The sequence below is a fragment of the Gymnoscopelus microlampas genome (genome assembly GCF_963454915.1).
Source record: "Gymnoscopelus microlampas genome assembly, chromosome: 24".
Lineage (NCBI taxonomy): Eukaryota > Metazoa > Chordata > Actinopteri > Myctophiformes > Myctophidae > Gymnoscopelus > Gymnoscopelus microlampas.
In genome coordinates, this window is record NC_139961.1 from 29,446,103 (window position 1) to 29,468,251 (window position 22,149).

The 22,149-nt window shown below is 42.1% G+C and overlaps 1 protein-coding gene across 4 annotated transcripts in view; it reads right to left on the reverse strand.

The window, feature by feature from the left end:
• The window catches only part of LOC311040716 (diacylglycerol kinase zeta-like), a 168,239-nt gene that overhangs the window by 118,738 nt on the left and 27,352 nt on the right, over positions 1 to 22,149 (reverse strand). For 2 of the 4 annotated variants that reach the window (XM_084051061.1, XM_084051060.1), the window contains exon 1: positions 17,749 to 17,870. The exons of 1 other annotated variant lie outside the window; for it this stretch is intronic. Coding sequence is in view for 1 of the 3 variants with exons in the window: in XM_084051062.1 (XP_083907188.1) it covers positions 20,319 to 20,653 (335 nt within the window). In the remaining 2 variants the exon portion in view is untranslated. Of the gene's footprint in view, positions 1 to 17,748; positions 17,871 to 20,318; positions 21,872 to 22,149 lie in introns of those variants that run through there. One more of the 4 variants, XM_084051062.1, reaches the window with a different exon arrangement.

Here is a 22,149-nt window from a genome sequence, read left to right on the forward strand (position 1 = left end):
AAGTAAATCATAAAGATTTGTGAAACAATGGATAAATATCGTCCAGCGGCATCGTTGAAAGTCATCTAATTCAACCAAGGCAACAATAAATCTGTGCATCTCTACCTACCACCAAACAACTATAAACTAGTATAGCCTGCTCTATAATATACTATTCAAATGCAGTACTTATATCTACCAGTACTAACCTAGTACCAGTACTAAAACACAAAAAGTTTTAATATGGAGATTCTTTTGCCCGACAACAGCGGTATATTGGTTGGTGTATCAGTCCAGGCCGTAGGCAAGGACTGATGCAGCCGGGCACGCGGTTGGTTACCAAGGGCAACAACTAATGCCTGGGCAATATTTTTTCATATAAACATAATCCATTGTGAGTTTTTGAACTCATCATTGTACGATGCCTGTCACAATTATTACATAATCACCTAATCACAATTATTTGAGATAATTGCAATCATTTTGCATAATCGTCATACATTTTATTGTAATAGCCGGGGGAAATAGCCGATGCCCAAGCTGGTAAATCGGCTAATTCCAATATATTAGATTTTTTTTTGGGAGGGGGGGGGGCTTTGGAAAGTATTAAGCATTAAGTATTATTTAAGAGATGTTTTTTTTTATTTGATACCTCTAAGAAGACATACTATGCACCTGCCAAGTCTAATTATTTGGTTCTAATAATATTTGAAGCCTTTTTTGTGTACCTCGTTGTGCATGTCATGTCTGTAAAATCATATTGCTGTAAATGTCCTTTATTTATACAGAGGGTGCCATTGAAAAAGAGACCAGGGCCTCAATGATTTGCCTGAAATAAAGGTTTCAATCAATCAATCAATCAATATATCAATATCCATTAACAATGGGGGGTACACAAAATAATTCAATACAATATAATTCATTATTATATATATGTTTATTCCTCATAAAGTACTGTGCTGCTCTATACCAAATCTCCTCAACGAAAATAGCAGATCCACAACCTCGCAACGTTGTGAGCTTGTACATCTGTTATTTTCCCTGAATGTTCGCCACCCAGAATAGGGACGCTAATTAGGTTAATTGGTTCTACAAGGGCTTGGTTCTGATGCTAATCTCCTATTTCGAACAAAGCGAGTCGAGGTAATCCCGACACGCACCACTAGTGACTAGACCCTATTAAGGTCTGTGAGGGGGAATGAACCATCCCGCTTGGTCCAGAGCTGCTGTCTTTTTAAACAAACAAAAGGCTTAGCTCGTAGCTGATAAAAGAGACAACTAGGAAACCACAAGGCAGTGGAAAACACTTCCGGAAAAACAGATAACGGTTTAGCTTTATTGAACGCCAATAGGCGGTTGTCTTGTCCACTCGATGTGTTGCGCTACATATAAGTCAATAATGCAGTTGGTGGGTGCAAAAGGGTTGTGATGCGAACTGCAATGCTATTTCTAGTACTAATACCATAATATACTATTCTGAAGCTTAAAGGGATATTTCACTTTCAAACTTTTTGGGGTAATTTTAACGTCTACTCAGTCTTTTGTGAGCACCCCAGACTGTATTAGATATTTGATATTAATTTTATCAACCCATTGTAACTAGATTCATTTAAAACACCCGTCCTTGGTTCTAGTGACTAATATTGACCGTGTTTTTTCAATAACTTCTTTAATTTATTTTGTATTAAAAACAAATTGGAGGGAAAAACATACTGAAAGTTGTCAAAATGGGAAGAACACAGGGATTTCTCTTAGAATATTCCATATTCCATATTCCATAAAGCTGTTATTAAAAGGGATTGGGATTCTTTCGGTTGGTCCTACTCTAAAATCCCCACAACAAACGTTGAAAGCAAACACATTTAACCACATGAACCCCTATTCTGGGCATGTCGTAAAAAGATCAACAATCTGTGGAAATAGGTGAATATTTGGTGACACAACGCATTTCATTGAGACGGTTGGGAGGTTCCAGATCAGCTGTTTTCATCAATGGGATTTGGGGTAGAGGGAAAAAAAGAGGGGGCAAAGTAAAGGGACCTCTGAGGGACTCCAGTCAACGGAGTAGGGTTTAAGTGGTTTAAGTCTGTCTGTCTCTTCGGTCTCTCTGTCTGTCTCTTCTTGTTTGTCTCTCTCTCTGTCATGCTCTCTTCGTCATATAAACGGCTACAGTCTGTAGGTCAGGGCTAAAGGACAAAATCACACACTGTCAGTGACACACACACGCACGCACGCACACACAAGCATGCACGCACACACGCATGTGCGAGCACAGATGTAGAACAAATAGTTACAAACAAGCAGCCCACACAAACACAATTCATACAGCTGTGTGACTGTGAAAATTGACATTGCTAGGAGGGTAAACTGGTGCACATGTCTTTGCTGATCACTATCACACGCACAAAATATCAAACACACACACACACACACAGAGAGAGGAGAGAATGACAGCAGAGTAAAGGAGGCTTGGTGAGGAGACGGCAAGCAAAATAAAGGAACAAAGGGGGTAGTAGAGGAGGAAAGGAGGCAGGAGAGATGGGGGGAGGGAGAGGAGAGGAAGAGAGAAGAAAAGCAGAGAGACAAGCGAGGAAGAGAGGAGAGAGATGGAGGGAGAGGGCAAGCGAGAGACGTGTGAGACGTGCAAGAGAGAGAGAGAGACATTTTGAGAGTGAGAGGGGTCAAGAGAGTGAAAGAAAGACATATGAGAAAGGCTAGAAAGGCAAGTTTGTTTATTCTAATATGTACACTTCATACTCAAAGCCAAAGTGTTTGATAGCAAGGAGAGAGAGACGGGTTGAGACAGAGAGAGAGAGAGAGAGAGAGAGAGAGAGAGAGAGAAAGAGGGAAAATGAGGTTATGAAAACTCACAGAGAGAGAACAGAGAGACACTGTCTGAAAATTTCCTCCATAACACTAACACACACACACACACACACACACACACACACACACACACACACACACACACACACACAGTCACACACACACACACACACACACACACACACACACACACACACACACACACACACACAGAACACAGAACAAACAAACACCCACATATGAGCACAGACAAATCGCACACAAACACAAACACTCTCACTCACACACACACACACACACACACACACACACACACACACACACACACACACACACACACACACACACACACACACACACACACACACACACACACACACACACACACACACACACACACACACACACACACCTAGTGGACTCATGTACAGCTCATGAGGTATTTATTTACAGCGTTAGACAGAGAGTACTGTATAATCAAAGCTGAGAGAACAGTTTGTCAGGACTGAGGTCAGCTGGGGAGACTTAACACCACCCGTACCGTATTTTCCTACCGTAACATGGAGTCTGACCATCACCTTAATGTCACCCGATTAGTCTCACTGGCTATCACTGATAGCATTTCCGTCACTTGACCTTGACACTATGTTTATCGCGACGTGACACCGTTTGAATTGAATTAGCAAACGGGAAACGTAGCCTTAACTCTGTGTGTTCTTTCTAAAGACCCGATTTTCAACCTGGGGTCCCTATTTTGGGCAAAGGTGAACATTTTCAAACTTTTTGCAAAAAACATTTCTGCTCTTCCAAAACAATTGTCAAAACATCGGCATTCTACAGTGTGTGTGTGTGTGTGTGTGTGTGTGTGTGTGTGTGTGTGTGTGTGTGTGTGTGTGTGTGTGTGTGTGTGTGTGTGTGTGTGTGTGTGTGTGTGTGTGTGTGTGTGTGTGTGTGTGTGCAGTGGTGGAAAAAGTACTCACATTTTTTACTTTAGTAAAAGTATCAATACTGCAATATAGAAATACTCTGCTACAAGTAAAAGTCCGGAATTCAAATTTACTTGAATTAATTGAATTACTTGAATACGTAAAAGTACAAAAGTATTGGCATCAAAATGTTTTTACTCGTCATGCAGAATGTCCCATTTCAAGTTTTCAAATGTATACAAAACTTTTGAAAATAGCAGATCTACAAGCTCACAATGCCTCGCATCACTTTTCAAATAAATGTAGTGGAGTAAAAGTACAATATTTGCCTCTGAGATGTAGTGGAGTAGAAGTAAAAGTACTGGAAATTGGGAACACTCAAGTAAAGTACAAATACATCAAAAATGTATTTAAGTACAGTACTTAAGTAAATGTACTAAGTTACTTTCCACCACTGTGTGTGTTAGAGAGAGAGAGAGAGAGAGATAGAGAGAGAGAGAGAGAGAGAGAGAGAGCGAGAGAGAGAGAGAGAGAGAGCGAGAGAGAGAGAGAGAAGCGGGGCATTGACATTCGATGCAGTCAGTGAGTCAGGCTCCTAACCGTAACAGTGCATGTTGACTCTGTGCCTATGTGGTATTTCAAACTAACCGTCAGACACGCCACAACTAACTGAACACGTTTCACACGCTGTTCCACATCGCTCTTTAACCGTGCCTTAAGGTTTTCCCCCACACTATAAATACACCAAGTGTATTTCTTGTCAAATGTGGGTCAAAATGTGGGGGGAGCAGATACTGGGATGTGCTCCCCCACATTTGACTCTAACAAGAAGAACATTTGGTTTCAAAAAGAAACTTAAAGAAGCAATAATCAGAAAGGAAATTAGATTAGATTATTATTTTTGGTATTTTCGGACAGACAAACCGATTTTTAATTCTTATTTTGTTCTCTAAGTTTGTGGGTTTTTTTTTCACTAACATTAATTATGTTGTACTGCATTTTATGATTTGTATTGTGATGTTTTTTGCCTGGACCCCAGGAAGAATAGTCTCCACTACGTGTAGACTAATGGGGATCCTTAATAAACATAACATTACATTACAGTCATTTAGCAGACACTTTTTTACCTTGTAAACCTGTGATGTGACAATAAACCTGATTCTGATTCTGACTTTAACCAAAGCGACTTACAATAAGTGCATTCAACTTAGGTATGCAAGGAAACTACTAATCACCAGAACGCAGGGTATTTATCCATACCCTGAAGAAGGCACTCTGCGTCAAATAAACGTTGGAACTTGGGCTATGTGTGTGCAGCCCACTTTGATGTTTTCTTTGTGTCCTTTAGGCGGTGGGTCGGCACCACAAAGAGGACTGGCGTGCGTGGCATTTCTGAGCACTCGGCTCACGTCAGCTGCATTATGTCACCCAACACACGAAGCGACAGGTTATCAGTCTTGTAAGATTCTCCAGCAGACTGTGATATCTGGTAGTTTAGAACGGTGGTGCTCAAAGTGGGGTTCGGGGACCCCCAGGGGTCCTTGGGGGGGTCCTAGGGGGTCCCCACCTAGATGAGAGGTAGGGACCAAATGGACCCTAACTGTAACTCTGAGAGTTACAGTAGAATGTTTGAGTAGAGTAGAGTTTTGTTTTGGTAAAAATAGCATGCAGGCGAGCCAGATCCATGTGTACACTCTCAGATTTATGGGAGTCCGTGGCCTTGATGCTTACAAAACTGGGGGTCCTTGAAACAAATCATGATGACAAAAAAAACACACACACATACCGGGCCTACTAGGCTGGGTGCTGGATCAAAAGCTCAACATGTAATGAAAAATAACACAATCTGCACATCAGTGAATGACGTACTCCCGTTTGCAGAATGTATTTGTTTATTTGGTAACGTTTCCGGCTCCAGGGCTCTTCCTCAGATCCTTAAACTAAGGTTTTTATTGTGCAGATTTTATCCTCTTTCATTAGAAACAAAATCATGCCCTGCAACAACGCTGCTGTACTACTAGGCTGCTGTACTAATGAAAAATAAAGATGTGTTTTTGCATCATGGGCGTCTTGACAGGTACCATACAATCTTACGATCGTTCAGAGTGACTGCATGTCTGTCTGACCGAACCCGAGTCCCACCGATATCGACACGCATGATTCTACCGCAACGTATTTCAAATGGGACGCCGTGACGTCTGTGACGTATGCTGACGGCCAACAGCTGAGAGATAATATGGCTAATACTGACCCATCTGTTATGAACGTTAATGTGTCGTGGAAATCGTTCCTTCAATCATCCTTCGGTACCAAAGTCATGAGCTTGTAGATCTGCTATTTTTTTTAAATGATTTTTTTTAAATAATTTGTACATATCTAAAAATCTTATCTTTTCTAAATCCTAACAGTATGTTGCTACACTGTCAGTGGTGCTCCAACTTTTTCATGTCAAGGACCTCTAGAATTATAAATATTTGGCCGCGGATCCCCATCTCAAAATATTTTGTTCCAGGGACCCCCAGAAGCAAATAATGGAGTTAAAAATGTATACATATCGATAGATTTGCACAAACGTTCACGGTAAAAAAAAGATAGCAGATCTACAAGCTCATAGCGTGGCACTCGGTGTCGCGATATGAGCTTGTATATCTGCTATTTTTGAACAGCCAAAGAAATCTAAAATGACAAAGATGATGACAAAGATGCTTTCCCGGTCTTAATGGGTTAAAAATACCACCTCCCCCCCCTGAATGAGAACCCGCCCCTCCCGCCCTCATCCTCTTGGCAGGCACTCGAAAAATATTAATAAAACCCCCCTTCTACCACTTCTATTTTTACTCGTCCCCTCATCTGACCCTCTTGAGCAGTGGTTCCCAAACGGCACACTGGGGGGGGGGGGCCATGAGACAAGTCCAGGTGTGACAACCACACATTATACAACTATACAAAAAGTTGTGGATTTTTGTATTATTTTAACAACTTTTTTTCAGCATGGTGTTCCCATATTGGGAATAAAATGTCATAAATGTATTTTTTTATGTTATTTCATTAAATAAATAAATGTAAAAAACTATACAACCTCACAATGCATTGCATCTCACACGTTATGAGCTTGTATATCTGCTATTTTTGAATAGCCAAGCCACTGCTCTAGTGTAAGAGAAACACTGAGTGGTTCTAACCCAGTGGTTCTCAAAGTGGGGTCCGGGGGATTCCAGTGGTCCTTGAGGGGGGTTCTATTGTCCTCAGCAAAATGTGTTAATATAGCATCAAATTCATGTAACCCTATACGTATATCGGCTATTTTCAAACAAAATGTTGAAAGACAACAACAAATCTTGTATGGGGGTCCCTGGCACAAAATATTTTCAGATTGTAGACCACAGCCAAATACATACAGTATAAATGTGGATATCATGTCCTCAACATGAAAAAGGTTTCAGAACCACTGTTCTTAACCCATTCAATCCGGGAACGCATCTGTGTCATTTGGCTATTCAAAATAGCAGATATACAAGCTCATAGCACGGCACCGAGTGCCACGCTACGAGCTTGTAGATCTGCATTTTTTTTTCTTTTTTCGTGAAAATATATCTTTATTTAATTTTTTATGCGAAAATGTTTTACTCAAATCTTTGCTTCTGGGGATTCTACAAATGTCTTCTAAATCCTAACAGTTTTTTGAAAAAAACGTATGTTGCTATAATATCAGTGGTTCTCAAACTTTTTTTCATGTGAAGGACCACCCAAAATGATATGTATGTATTTGGCCGCCAAACCCCCCATCTAAAAAAAATTCAGGGACCACCCCAGAAGCAAATATTTGAGTTAAAGATGTTTGCTTGAAAAAGTGCATATATTCAAAGATTTTCAAGATTGTTTTTAAATATCAGATCTACAAGCTCGTAGCACTTGGTGCCTTGCTATGATATCAGCTTGTATATCTGCTATTTTTAAATAGCCAAAATATTAAATATGACCAAAATATAATGTACTCTTTGCTAGCGGCTGCTAGTCGTCATGTTTGTTGTAAAAACACAGCAGCTGAAACTGGTTCCACAGTTGTTCTGTGTGGCTGTGGCTGAATGTCTCACATCGTCTCTGTCGTCGGGCAGAAACCTTGTATCTCCATGATATAAAATGCTGTGTTTTTTGTTGTTTTTTTTGTAAATGAACGCCCTACTTTGTCATAATCAGTGTCACACAAAAGTATCAAAAATAGCCAATCTATTAGCTCACAAAGTGCATCGCAAGGCGTCGAGAGCTTGTAGATCTGCTATTTTTGATACTTTTGAAAAATGGCAAAAGTGAAAGTGGTTAACTGGTGGTTAACGTCTGTGGGTTTTGTATGGATATTAAACGAATGAAAAGTATTAACGAGAGCTTGTGACTAAATAATAACTACATTGGGTTATTTTTTCCCCCATTTCCTGAAAAATCACAGTTGTGGACATACAAGGTTTCCGCCCCGACAGCAATGGCATGTAAAATGTAAATGTGTGCAGTAGAGAGATTTTCCAGCGGGTGTCTGGGCTGATCATTGACCTGCTCCATAGGGAAAAAGCTGGAAATGGAAAAAAGTTGTTTATGGCATGGGAAGGGGGGGGGGGTGCCTGTATGACTGCATTTGTATAATGTGTATGTGCATTTTTATATGTCTATGGGATTCTGCAGGAGTTCATTTGTGCATGTGTGTGCACGTAGGCACCCACATTACTGTGGCTGCTAGCATAAATATTTACATGAAGAACAGTAGGATAGTGTCCAACACCCGCGTGCACGCGCGCGCGTGTGCGCGCACACACACACAGAGCTAAGTGCCAGTGCACAGATACGAGCCTAATCCCACTCAAACACTTCCAGTATTATCAATAGTAGAAACACCACACCGGTGGGGAGCGTTTACCATGGCCTGGTAGCAGATAGCGGATACACAAGCTCATAGCGCGGCATGTGCATTTGAATCAATATTATTTTAAGCGAACATGTGTAACTCAAATCTTTGCTTCTGGGGGGGAGGGGCGGGTCCCTGGAACAAAATATTTTTGAGATGGGGGTCCGCGGACAAATACATATAATTTTGGGCTCCTTGACATGAAAAAGTTTGAGCACGACTGATATTATAGAAACATAAGTTTTTCAGAAAACTGACATTTGTAGATGCGTTCCCGGATTGAATGGGTTAACCCATTGAAGCCTGAAGCCGATTCTACATGTCTCCTAAATCTCAACAGTATTCTGAAAAACGTATGTTTCTATATCAGTGGTGCTCAAACTTTTTCATGTCAAGGACCCCCAAAACTATATGTATTTGGCCGCGGACCCCCATCAAAATATTTTGTTCCAGGGCCCCCCAGAAGCAAATATTTGAGTTAAAAATGTTTGCTTTAAAAATATAAGTATTCAAAGATTTGCACACATTTTCACGATTTTTCAAAAATAGCAGATCTACAAGCTCATAGCGCGGCACTCGGTGCCGCGCTATGAGCTTGTATATCTGCTATTTTTGAATAGCCAAAGTGTAAAATAATGCTTTTAGCTCAAATCTAAAAATGACACAGTTCCAGGTCTTAATTTAAACAATAACAATGTTTTATTTGTAATAACTGACATTCTGTCTAAAACGTGAAAAATAATAAAGCAAAGTGAAAGTAAAGCGAGCTTGTAGGACCAGCTATGTTCGGCAAAAAGAGAGGGCCAAATATTAGACCCCCGTGGGTATAATCATTCCTGTTGGGTGGAAACCTTCCATGTCCAAAACAGTCACTTTGCAGGAAATGGGGAAAAAAAGGAACCTGTGTTCCAGTGTAGTTATTATTTAGTCACAAGCTCTTGTGACTAAATATATTTATAAAACCCAGACACACCACTTTCACAAATATGTTAAAAAAAAGCTAGTAGATCGAGCTTGTAGATCTATTTTTGCTACTTTTGTGTGACACTAGAGTATGACGAAGTAGGGCATTAAAAATATATAAAAAGTTGAAATGTGGAGATACTGTACAAGGTTTCTGCCCGACAGCAAAGATATAGGGATTTAAGTAGTTACTGCGTAACTTTTTTTAAATGAATACATTTTAATCTCGTCCAATCTGTACGGTAGAGTATGTTAATACAATACAATGTTGTCTCCCAGCTCTTCTATTGAGACATTTAGATCATGTCAAAGGTCATGTCTCACCTAGACACAGGATCTGACACGAATTTTGACCTGATGGTCAAGATTCCATTTATCCCCTGAGCAAGCAGTTCAATGGTAAAATGTCCAGCTCTTGCGCAGGAAACCGGGTTCAAATCCGAGGTAGAAGGGGAAAAATACATAGTGCTGATTTAACGGAACTCGTGTCTAAGGCATTGTTTCAAAAGGTGTGCGCTGCATTGAAAAAAACGAAAAAACAAAGACACTTGCCCCGGTGACTCTGCCAAATAAGTTCACAAACAAGTCACATGAGCGAAGAGGTCGTCCACCACCGTGCCCCCCGACTTTGAAATCCAGCTTGTGACGCATGCAGCTAATAGCCCCCTCCTCCGCCATCTTAATAAATAACCTTTAAAAATAGCCTTGTCACGCCACGTACGCGCTGACCTAAACTGCCTCTCCGCCATGTCATAAACGCATTCTTTGTAAGAATGCAAGCAAAGAGGCAGAGCAGTAAAACTAAGTCATAATATGGTCGCTGTCGCGTGGAAACTTTGCATGTCCAAAAAACGGTCCTTTTTTATTACTTTTTTTAAACATTTAAAAATAATGAAAATAGACGATCTACAAGCTCACAACACGTCGCATCGCGACGTGTTGTGAGCTTGTACATCTGCTATTTTCACTACTTTTGTGCGTCACTCTTGTATGATGAAGTAGGGTGTTCATTTACAAAAAAAACTTTAAAAAGTTGAAATATGGAGATAAGAGGTTTCTGCGCCGAACAGCAACGATATTATGGTCCTGACCCCCGGAGACTATAGGGGCTTAAACAGGACGTGGATGGACTCCCGCGGGGCCCGAATGGAACACACAAAAATCTCTCTAAAATAAACTCCAGAAACTCCAAATGTTGCTCCCCCATCTAACCATCGACTTCCTCCGTGTGATGTCATGGTGCCTGGCCTGCTCTCTATTGGTTCTATCCAACACCAGCCAGGTGTACATCGGCCAAAATCAGCAACATGGTGACTTCCGGACTCCGCATTTGCAAAAAAGAGGATGTGTGTACTGTATAAGCTTGTCGTCAAGTGTTATTTCGGTCACTGTCAGGCACAAACCTTTTATGTCCAGAAAAACGCTACTTTTCAGGAAATGTAAATGGATCCAATGTAATTATTTAGTCACGAGCTCTTGTTAACACTTTTCTTTGGTTAAATATTTAGAAGACAATTCACAGACAGGCTTAACCACTGTCAATCTGGTGTCCCTATTTTGGGCATGTCATTATGAACGGCAATTTTCTAAAATGTCCGAAAATAGCAGATCCACAAGCCCACGTGTGTCTTTGAGGCCTCGTTAGCTTGTAGATAGGCTAGTTGTGGCACTTATGCACAACACTGTCAAACAACAAAGTATAAAATAGCGCATACATACATACATAAAATCTGGAGATTTAAGGAGCGATTTGTTGGATAGCAGGAAAGATAAGCCGTATTAACATAAATTAACACAACAAACTCCACTTTGTTGACATGTGTGATGACGTGGACCCACTGCTAATATGCTTATCATGTCCTCCCTGCATGCAATTGTTCACACACATTCCTAATACCATCCGAAGGTCTTGCCGACAAGGTTATTGTTACCTTCAATACTGTTCTTCCCCCACAAGCTTTGTCACCATACATGTGAAGCTATTCTCACTCTAATCCGACAAGGATATTCACAAATATTTGTGAATATTTACAAAACCTAAAATGACCCACAAATCATCCTCTCGAGATAATGATCTTCGGTGACATCCCTCTGAATGTCAGAGGGATCACGACGTGTGTGTGTGTGTGTGTGTGTGTGTGTGTGTGTGTGTGTGTGTGTGTGTGTGTGTGTGTGTGTGTGTGTGTGTGTGTGTGTGTGTGTGTGTGTGTGTGTGTGTGTGTGTGTGCGTGCGTGCGTGCGTGCGTGCGTGCGTGCGTGCGTGCGTGCGTGCGCGCACATGTTTGTAGAGTGTTTGAGGAGCTCAAGGCACTCTCTAAGCTCAAAGGAAGCGATATCACGATGAATGCAGCTGCTTCCAAGGACAAGAATAGAAAACTTTACTTTCTGTCTGCCTGTGTAGTCAATCACTCAGCCAGTCACTTGATCAGTGAGTCAGTCTTTCAGTCAAGTCACTCTCATATGCGGCTGTGACTATGGCGACTCACGCAGCTCAAAAAAAAACATTTCAGACGACCATATTTTTTTCCCCACGTATCCTCCTCGCCCTCTTTCTTCTCCGTTATGCGTCGCCTGTCCTCGTGTGGTTTTCTCACCGCCGGCGGCAAAGTGTGCGCGTTCTAACGGTCGCACGGAAGTGCAAAGCGCTGTTTGTCCGTGTCACAAGAGAGAACACCTCCATCTCTCGCTCTTTTTCTCTCTCCTACTCTTCTGTAAAAAAAAAATGGTTTCCTTTTCTTCCTTTCTCTCTTTTTCTCTTTTCTTTCTCAATTCAATGGAGCTTTATTGGCATGAGAAAACATACGTTTACATTGCCAAAGCAATTTTTCTTTCTCTCACTCACTCTCTGTCTTTCTGTCTCCCTCTCTGTGTTGTTATCAGTCTAAACAGTCGCTATTTAGCCAGCAGCAATGGCAATGTTTTGTATCAGCACTGGGGCATTTATAGCCAACTTCGTTGCATTGCTTCTGTGCCGTGTAAAGGAAAAAGCCGATCTACAAGCTTACAATGTATCACATCACGACACATTATGACCTTGGAGATCTGCTGTTTTCGGCATGCCACACCATTGTACGACGGAGAGTAAATTAAACATGCACACACACACACTTACTCACACTTACACACACACACACACACACACACACACACAGTGGTTTCCACTTTTGGCTCGGCCACATTTTCGCGACGTCAAGTGTGGCATGGAAGTGTGAAATCGTTGGCATTTTAAAAATCACAGAATGACTACTTGTAGTGAGGACGGCCACCGCAGAGGGCGTTCCCACCGTCTTAGCAGAAGAAACTGCACTTCATCCACTCAAACAAACACCATCATCAAGTTCATTTTAGCAATTCATACAGAGGTTCTACAGCAGTGGTTGCCAAACCTTTTAGCTCAAGCCCCAAAAAAGAAATCAGATGTTTGCCTGGGACCCAAACCAGTGAAAATAGTAGATCTACCAGCTCACAACGCGGCACGAAGCGCCGCGTGCTTCGCGCCGCGTTGTGAGCTTTTAGATCTGCCATTTTCACTACTTCATGAACTTTTTTTTTTTTTTTAGAAATTATTAGATTATCGAGATGAAAGACTTACTGAAGGGACAAACCTTAAATGCATTTTTTTTCCCTTGCATCCACTGATGCTTTTCAACATAGGGAAAGTTGCTATCATTCAACAAAAGCGTTTCCATCGCAACTTATTTAAAGGTAGGGTAAGTGATTTACTTTTGTTAAAATAAGTTAAATAGCTATATACTCTGATAGTACTCACTCATTTCTATAGAGTGGTTGTTCAGTAAAAGGAGTCTCCCATGTCTCTCCAGCTCTTTATTAAACAGAAAATGCATTTTCAGTGCTCTCTCCTGATTGGCTTAAATGTTGTCACCTACCTGAAAATGTATTTATATTCTGTTTACTAAAGAGCTGGAGAGACCCCTGTGACCGAACAAACGCTCTGTAGCAATGATTACTATCAGAATATAGTACTTTTGACGTACTTTTTAAACAAAACCAAAAAAATTACAAAAGAAAATCACTTACCCTACCTTTAATTAATCCCTTTATCGTAAAATGACATCAAAGCCTTGATTCAAATGACATTTAAAATGGAGCATTGACAGCAAATATAGCCTAGACAGGATATTGTTTTTTACATAAGGGGACCAGGAAATTGTTTATGTAATCATGCTTTCATAGACATACTGTAGGTAAACCGGAGACCACAACAGAACATAATAGGAACCAAGATGTCCTTTGACAGTGGGAAATAGTTAAAATGTGAATTGGCCAATCTAAAGGGGAAACCACGACACGACACGACACGACACGACACGACACGACACGACACTACTCACACACTAACACACACATGCACACACGCACGTCGCACATCTTTGAATGTCTTCGTTCAATTTGAGCTCAACGTGTCCAACACTGTGAACCAGCTGCATGGAGAAAATAGAATGGTTGGCGCCGCACCCTCACTGTTAATTCAAAAGGATCACACCTTTGTCAATACATGTCATTGTCTATTCACAGCTCCGGCAATATTGTACATACACATAATCCAATCTCCCCAGGGGTGTAGCACACATTTCTGGGCCCTGTACAAATCAGTCTCCATGGGCTGCCCTTCCATTCTCTATACATGACTAGAAAGCAGGTAAGCTTGCTGTACTAGTAAGCGTACAGATTGCAGTCTGTCACATAGTCATTTTAATCCATTTTAGGATCCAAACACAATGTTGTGATTCAAAAAGCTAAATAGATAAATGTGCACTATTGTAAACATAGTGAACGCTGAAAACAGCAACTACAACACTAAGACAATTTGAATCATTATCCTGCAGCTACAATGACAGAGGGCAACCTCTGTCAGTCTTTTCTCTTCTGGATCAGTTAATTACTAGTTTTGCTAAAATACAGTCAATGGCTAGAAGTAGTTTGTGCAAAATCACAGATGTATTAGCTAAAACAAGCAGTCGCTTGACAATCAATTATTAGTTAATCACTGCACGGCCGACTTTCACTCCAGGCCATGGGATCTAGAATCTTAGGTCATGGGATCAAGACGTTTTTGTTTTGTTTCTTATATGTACTAGCTAAAACAAGCAGTCGCTTGACAATCAATTATTAACTAATCACTGCACGGCCGACTTTCCCCCCAGGCCATGGGATCTAGAATCTTGGGTCATGGGATCAAGACGTTTTTGTTTTGTTTCTGCCCCTGAGGGCTTTTGCCTTTGGCGTCAACATTGCTGTGCTTAGAACGATCGTGCAAAAAAATGCATACAATCATCAAGCAGGCCTACTCATGACTGCAATCAATCTTTCGTAAATTAACGCCCTACTTGATTATACCACATAAAAACATCAAAAGTAGCAGATATACAAGCTCGAAATGTTTTGAGCTTGTAGATCTGCTACTTATTATGCTACTTTATTTGAATCCTGAAAGTGAAAAGTAACAGTTTTGGACAGATGAGGTTTCCAACCGACAGAGACGATATACTGGCTATATTCATTTATCTACGTTTCCGCTGTACCATAAATTTCCGCTGTTTTCGATGAATTGAGTACTAAGGACCCCAATGGAAACAAGCCATAGTGCTTTCTTGGGTTAAAAATAAAAGTCCTTGTATTGAACTGTACTTCCCAGTGCTTGTCTTTGCAAACTGTAAAGCATTCAATCAATCAATCAACCATCGAAACTACTACACCCCTGGATCTCCAAGTTAATGGCTTTATTTTTACATTTCACTCGTAAATCAATCTTTTCACCACCAGGTACTATTTTTAGCCCAGACTTTTGAAACCAACCACTTGAACCCTATTAGCATCCCTATTCTGGGGCTAACGTTCGACCAATATATTTAGCGTAAACGCGAAAACAGCAGGGGGGCTAGTAGAGCCCTCGAGAATCCGGTCAACTTAGTATAGAGTTTAACCGGGAACGTATCTGTGTGACCACTTTAAACATTATTTATACTTTGGCTATTAAAAAATAGCAGATATACAAGCTCATAGCGTGAACTTGTTCACCAAGTTGACACTACAGTGAAAGAACTTCCATGCCTGCCTTTTACTGTATGTCTATAGACTGTGCACCAGAAAATGTTTGTTTCGACATCCTCAAGACTACTCTTCTTTCATCCTTGCCATGAAAGGGTTTGAGCACCACTGATATAGCAACATACGTTTTCCAGAAACCTGTTAGGATTTAGAAGACATTTGTATACGTTCCCGGATTTAATGGGTTAAAAACACAATAAATAACCGCAAAATTGTATTTAGTGTGTTGGATTACTAATCTCAAGTCCATTTCAAGTCTCTGCAAGTTGATTTTCCTACCGTACTGAAATGTAAAGGAATTAAACAGCCTCCTAGAAAAATACAAAACTACGGTATGGTTTGGAAAATGGACGTCAATAATGTCAAGTATACCGTGTGAGTCATAGTCAATGGCATTGACTATGACTCACACACTATGACTAAATATGACAGACCAGCAGTATGGTCCTTTAACTCTGAAGACTGTAAACTGGTCCTATTTTACATTCTGTTAACCCATTTAAGACCTGAGGCCGATTCTAAAAATGTCTTCCAAATCCTAACAGTTTTCTGAAAACGTGTTGTTATACCAGTGGTTCTCAAACAGTATCATGTCAAGGACCCCCAAAATAATATTTGGCCGCAGACCCCATCTCGGAAATATTTTTTTCCAGGGACCCCCAGAAGCAAACATTTGAGTTAAAAATGTTCACTTGAAAATATATATATAGTATTCAAAGATTTTCACAGATTTTTTTTTCAAAAACAGGAGATATACAAGCTGCTTGTAGATCTGCTATTTTTGGATAGCTAAAGTATAAAATAATGGTTAAAGTGGTTCAAATGATTGTGATGCTATATTAACTAGTAAAAATCTAAAATGACACAAACGCTTTCCCAGATTGAATGGGTTAAGCTAACACTGAAGTGCAGTTAGCAGCAGTGAGCATTACCAGTCTACACGGCTGAACAGTAGGAATGATGTGAACGCAGATGTCCAACATTCCTCACATTAAGAACAAGTACAGTAGCAGCCTCTGCTGAAATAATAACTGCTAAGTGTCATGGTGGCATAGAGCCTGTATACTTGTATAACTCAATACCACCCTCCACTTATACTGTATTGATAATCCAATATCCAATATAGGGTCACTGTCCATCCCAAGCTGGGAGAATGTCTGGTGTCTAGGAAGTACATTATTGGAGATGAAAAATGCATACAGCGCCGCATAAATCTGGTTCAAAAAATGTTGTTACCTTAAACCTAACTAAATAATGCTTTGTCTAACATGTGGCAACATTTACCAGCAGAGACAAAGGAGACGTGTCTTATATTCTCTATACAGAGACAAAGGAGACATGAACCTTATTAACCACTTAAAACCACTTAAAACCTGAACGTTGTTGACCCGAGTCTCTCTGGACTCTATACAAACAACTTTTCTGTTTTCACTCTACATTAAATATCTTTGCAGAAAATTGCTGATTGCACTGCGCCGCAAGGCAACGCATTGTCAGCTTGTAGATCGAAGGTTTTTTCCCCACAATATGGATGCTTGGGTTTAAGTGGTTAAGGAAAGATAGATGTGAACGGATTAATATAACTGCATCGTCGGATATCTGGCTTCAGCTCCAATGAGACGCTGTTGGTTCTTGTGTCTTATAAACAAAAAAGTTGCTCTATTACAACCGACGAGAACAGAATAGTGGATAGCTTATTAGAAAAAACGCAGCACTGCACCAGAGGCAAATAAGACAGTTAATCTAAAAGCAATTTCGATGGTCAACTCAAAGCGAGAGTACAACTTTCAAAAGGTTATTCCTGCAGGCTAAATGTGTGTGTGTGGAGTATATTAAACATGCAATGATTTTACCTGAGCTCAAACTTTGACTGTGGATTTGCATAATCTTTGAATAACAGTAATAACAGCCTAATAAAGATGTCACACTAACCAAACACATTGACATTGCATGAGACAAAAACCACTGTGACAGTAAAAAAAAAACGAACTACAATTTTACATCAAGAAAAGGTCCATGGAACAACCAATATTTCTGATATTCTATTATAAAAGTGCTTTGAAGAAGATAGAATTGCATGGAAGGTACAACCTGGTGAAAGAGAAGAACGCTTATCCATCCATGCCTGAGCCCAACTCTCCTGAAGCTATCGCTTCATCTATCTGCCGCTCCACACACTTAACTCTCAACTGCACGGCTCGCGTCTAGCGCTCATGTGTGAGTGAGAGAGAATGTGAGTGCAAGAGTGCAAGGGAGAGGGGATGGGAGAGGGAGGGGCAGAGAGAGAGAGAGAGAGAGAGAGAGGGGGGGGGGGGGCATTTTGTGCGCATTCAGTGTATGACATAGTAAGTCTGGAAGGAGGGAGAGAGGGAGTGGCAAACAGAGGGAGAAATAGAGAGAGAGGAGAAGTGTCGAAGAGTGAGAAAAAGAGACAGAAAAGGAGAGAGAGGGAGGGGAGAGCGAGAGGCGAGTAACAGAATAACCGTTTGCATACTTCCTTGATGAGCCAAGTGCATGTTCTCTGATGAGTGTGTACACACACACACACACACACACACACACACACACACACACACTTATGCTACTATTCGGGTTCATGTGTGAAACATCGGCTGCAAGGCAGGAAGAGGGAAAGAGAGAGAGAGAGAGAGAGAGAGAGAGAGAGAGAGAGAATCGTTAAAAGAAAGAAGAGAGCCATGCTGTCAACCGCAAGGATGCTCGTCAAGAGAGTTTGACAAGAGAGATTCACAGAGAGTGAAGACTGACGGTGACACTTCACAGAGCACCCCGGGCGCCGTTCCACAAGAACGACCACCAGTCCTTCTATCCAGACCTGACCTGGAAACCCCTGCTAGGACAGCAGTCACATGCACAGTGCATAGACTGTTGTAACGCATTAAATCCAAAATGTGGAATGCCCTGACACCATCCATTAAAGGCTGTGAATCACTGGTTTCTTTCAAAACTGGCCTGAAAAAAAGCATCTATCAGGAGACCACGAGGGGAAGAAAATGTAAATTCTCATCAAAAGGAGGTGTCATTCACTGCCGTCGTTTTTCATTTTTCTCCTTTGTACATACAGAGCGCACATAGCGTTTGTAATTGTTGATGACATGTATTATTGTGTAAATGTTTATGCTATGTTGATGAATTGAATACATAGGACCACAATGGAAACCACAATGCGTTATCCTTTTAGCATTAATGACTTACTGTACCACATGCTGTTTACATTAGTTCAGAAAGAGAAGCAACAAACCAAAGCCAGCATTACACATGGCATTTCAAACCGAAACATGGCATTTCAAACCGACACTGAGGTTCCTGTGGTCAATTCTGTTTTCTAGATTCTCTCGCCTCACATTAAGCCTAGCAAACAGGCCTTGACACACACCAGTGTCACACTGGGTAATTCTTTGATGTATTCTTTTTTTATTACATTTTTTACCTGCCTAGGAGGCGTTTATTGCCTTCTGGAAATTCTGATCAGTGGCATGATAAGCCGAGGTGCAACAACAGGAAAGCGAGTTACCTTCAAGCCATTTCCCGCCATTGTCTGAACTTTAAGGCAAAAACATTTCCTTAAGTAGCAATGAGCCCCACCCACCTCCAAGGTGGGTGCTCCAAGGACATTAAAAGTACTAAAAGTAGTATTATCTATAAGTATAAAACCATGGCATGTACTGTATTGTCAGCTTCTTTCCAGCTTTCCTTTTCTGTTTTTTTCTGTATTTGTTTTTCTAGTATAAGGGAAAAAAAGGAATTGGCTAGAAGTCGTGTCCTGTCCCTTGTCCTGATTGCCATGACAATCATGCCCACTGTCACCATAACAACAATACCCCCCGTCGCCATGACAATCACGTCAAACCAGAGACCCCCATGGGCAAGGTTGGCCCTGACACACACAAACGCACAGCCACAAACAAACAAACAGAGACAGACTAATATAAATTCTCTCTCTGTGTGTGTGTGTGTGTGTGTGTGTGTGTGTGTGTGTGTGTGTGTGTGTGTGTGTGTGTGTGTGTGTGTGTGTGTGTGTGTGTGTGTGTGTGTGTGTGTGTGTGTGTGTGTGTGTGCGTCCGTGTGTGTGTGTGTGTGTGTGTGTGTGTGGGTGCGTCCGTGCGTGCATGCGTGCGTGCGTGCGTGCGTGCGTGCGTGCGTGCGTGCGTGTGTATGCATGCATGCGTGCGGTCGTGTGTGCATGCGTGTGTGTGTGTGTATGTGTGTGTGTGTGTGCGTGCATGCGTGTTTGTGTGTGTGTGTGTGTATTGGTGCGTGCGTGCAAATGTATGTGTGTGTTCAGGAGATGGTTACAACGCAATGCTCCCTCTGTAGCAGATCTCAACGTGTTCCTATTCTGCCACCTGCTGGTCAGTATACGCAACAACAGCCCTGTGTTACATGAGGATAGGGTCATTTAGGGTACAAATATGTCTTTTGGGGGGGGGGGGGTCTCACTGTCTATCGTTCTTGAGAGACAGGCAGACAGGCAAAGGTACAGAGTTACTGTTCTTAAGACAGACAGACATTGAGGTACTAAAACTGGACACTCCATTTCCAATCAGCCACATCCAGCTATCCAACCAGTAAAACACCATCTGCCAACCAGTAGAACGAACACACACACACACACACACACACACACACACACGGTGTGTTACCTCCTAGAGAAGAGCTTGAGTCCAGTGAAGGTCTTGGAGCAGCCCCCCGTGTGTCTGTCCTTGTCCTCCGGCAGGTAGCGGGCCAGGAGAGCGGAGGAGGGGAGGCTGGAGGAAGACGAGTTGGACGAGGAAGACGCAGAGCTCCTCTCCTCTTCCGCTTTCCCTCCTGTGACCGGCAGACTCCCTCCTCGTCCTCCTCTTCCCGCTATCTTCTCGGCTGAACCCCGTTCTTTGAATCCACTCCCACCAGAGACCTGGGTAGAAGCCGGGGGGGCCACGCCGGGTCCGACCCCATCCCCAGAATATGCCGTGCCTGCTGGTGGCTTAGGATCCATGGCATGGCAGTGTGAATTCACAGGGGACTTGTAAAGCTCTGCTTTGGGTCTCTCGTGATGCGTGTCCGGTCTCACATCTTGTACTAATAACCCATCAAAAGGAGTAAGTATTTCTGCTGAATTATTCCTCCTTCCTTCAAGTCTGATTGTTTTTCCTAATGAGACTCAAGACAACTCTTCGTTACCCGAGTTGACCGTCTGATCCCAGTTTCGCTGGCCTGAATCCCCAGAACTACCTGGGAAAATGTTCAGCATAATAAGTGAGTTTGTGATCTGAAAAGGACGCCGGTTCGATTCCCCACAAATTCTGAAGCAGCGACAGGTGTCAAAACATGCTCGGTGCTCAACACCAAGGCCCTTTTACAAACGACCGTTTAAGGGCACAGTTTGAATAGTTCACACAGTTTAAATAGCTTAACGGTTGACATGTTTGCTTGACATATAAATACTATCATGGCCGACACGCCCCCCCCCCCACCCACAAAGTCAATTGGTCCAAAATCGACAGCTCGACTCAACTGTACACTTGCAAAAAGGACTACACGCCATATAAAAAACTACAAACATGGCTGCCACCTACAAAGTCAACAATCCAAATGACATAGGAGGCAAAGGTCTCTTCACAAGCCATAAGGCGAGGCGTGTGTGTGTGTGTGTGATTAGTGTCCATGTACCACAAAGCCCTGAGGGACATAATCCCTGCCTGCATTCCTCTCTCTCTCTCTCTCTCTGTAGGTCTCTCTCTCCAGTCTTCCTGTTGAATCGCTTGCAGTCTCACCCGTCAGCAGCAGTAGAACTACTGCAGAAACAGCAGAAATACTTTTATTCCAACACTTCCCCGGCCGTCCAGTGCCTTTATCCTCTCTCTCTCTCTGTGTCCCCGCATCTCTCTTCGTTTGTCGTCTTCCTCTTCTTATTTTCTTCTCTTCCTCTTCTCTCTTTCCTTCCTCCCTCCCTCCCCACCTCCCTCCCTCTCCTATACTCTTGTTACTTGTCTCCGTTTGTTGCAGGCAGTTAATTACACTCACATTTGAGTCCCGCGTTGACACGCACATAAAACCCGAGTCGCACGCTGACAGACGAACGCGCGCTGGGGGAGCTGTGCGCTGATACACTTACTCGCGCTCGACCTGTGTGCCCACACATACACACACACACACACACACACACGCACTCACTCACTCACACACACACATACACACACACGCTCTCCCTAACAGATCCTCTAGCCACCCGGCTAGAACCAGGAAGCAGAGAATCATAACAGTCAAGACCCCCAGTTTAGCTGTCCCATCAGCTGCCTGCCTCAAACTCTTTCACTAATTGATAGGCTGACTGGTTGAGCATAGCAGGCTGGCAGACAGACAGAGATACTGTCTGTCTGTCTGTCTGTCTGTCTGTCTGTCTGTCTGTCTGCCTGCCTGTCTGTCTGAGTGTCTGCCTTTCTGTCTGTGAGACAACCTGTTGGATTCATCTGATAACTGTCTCTTCTGCCT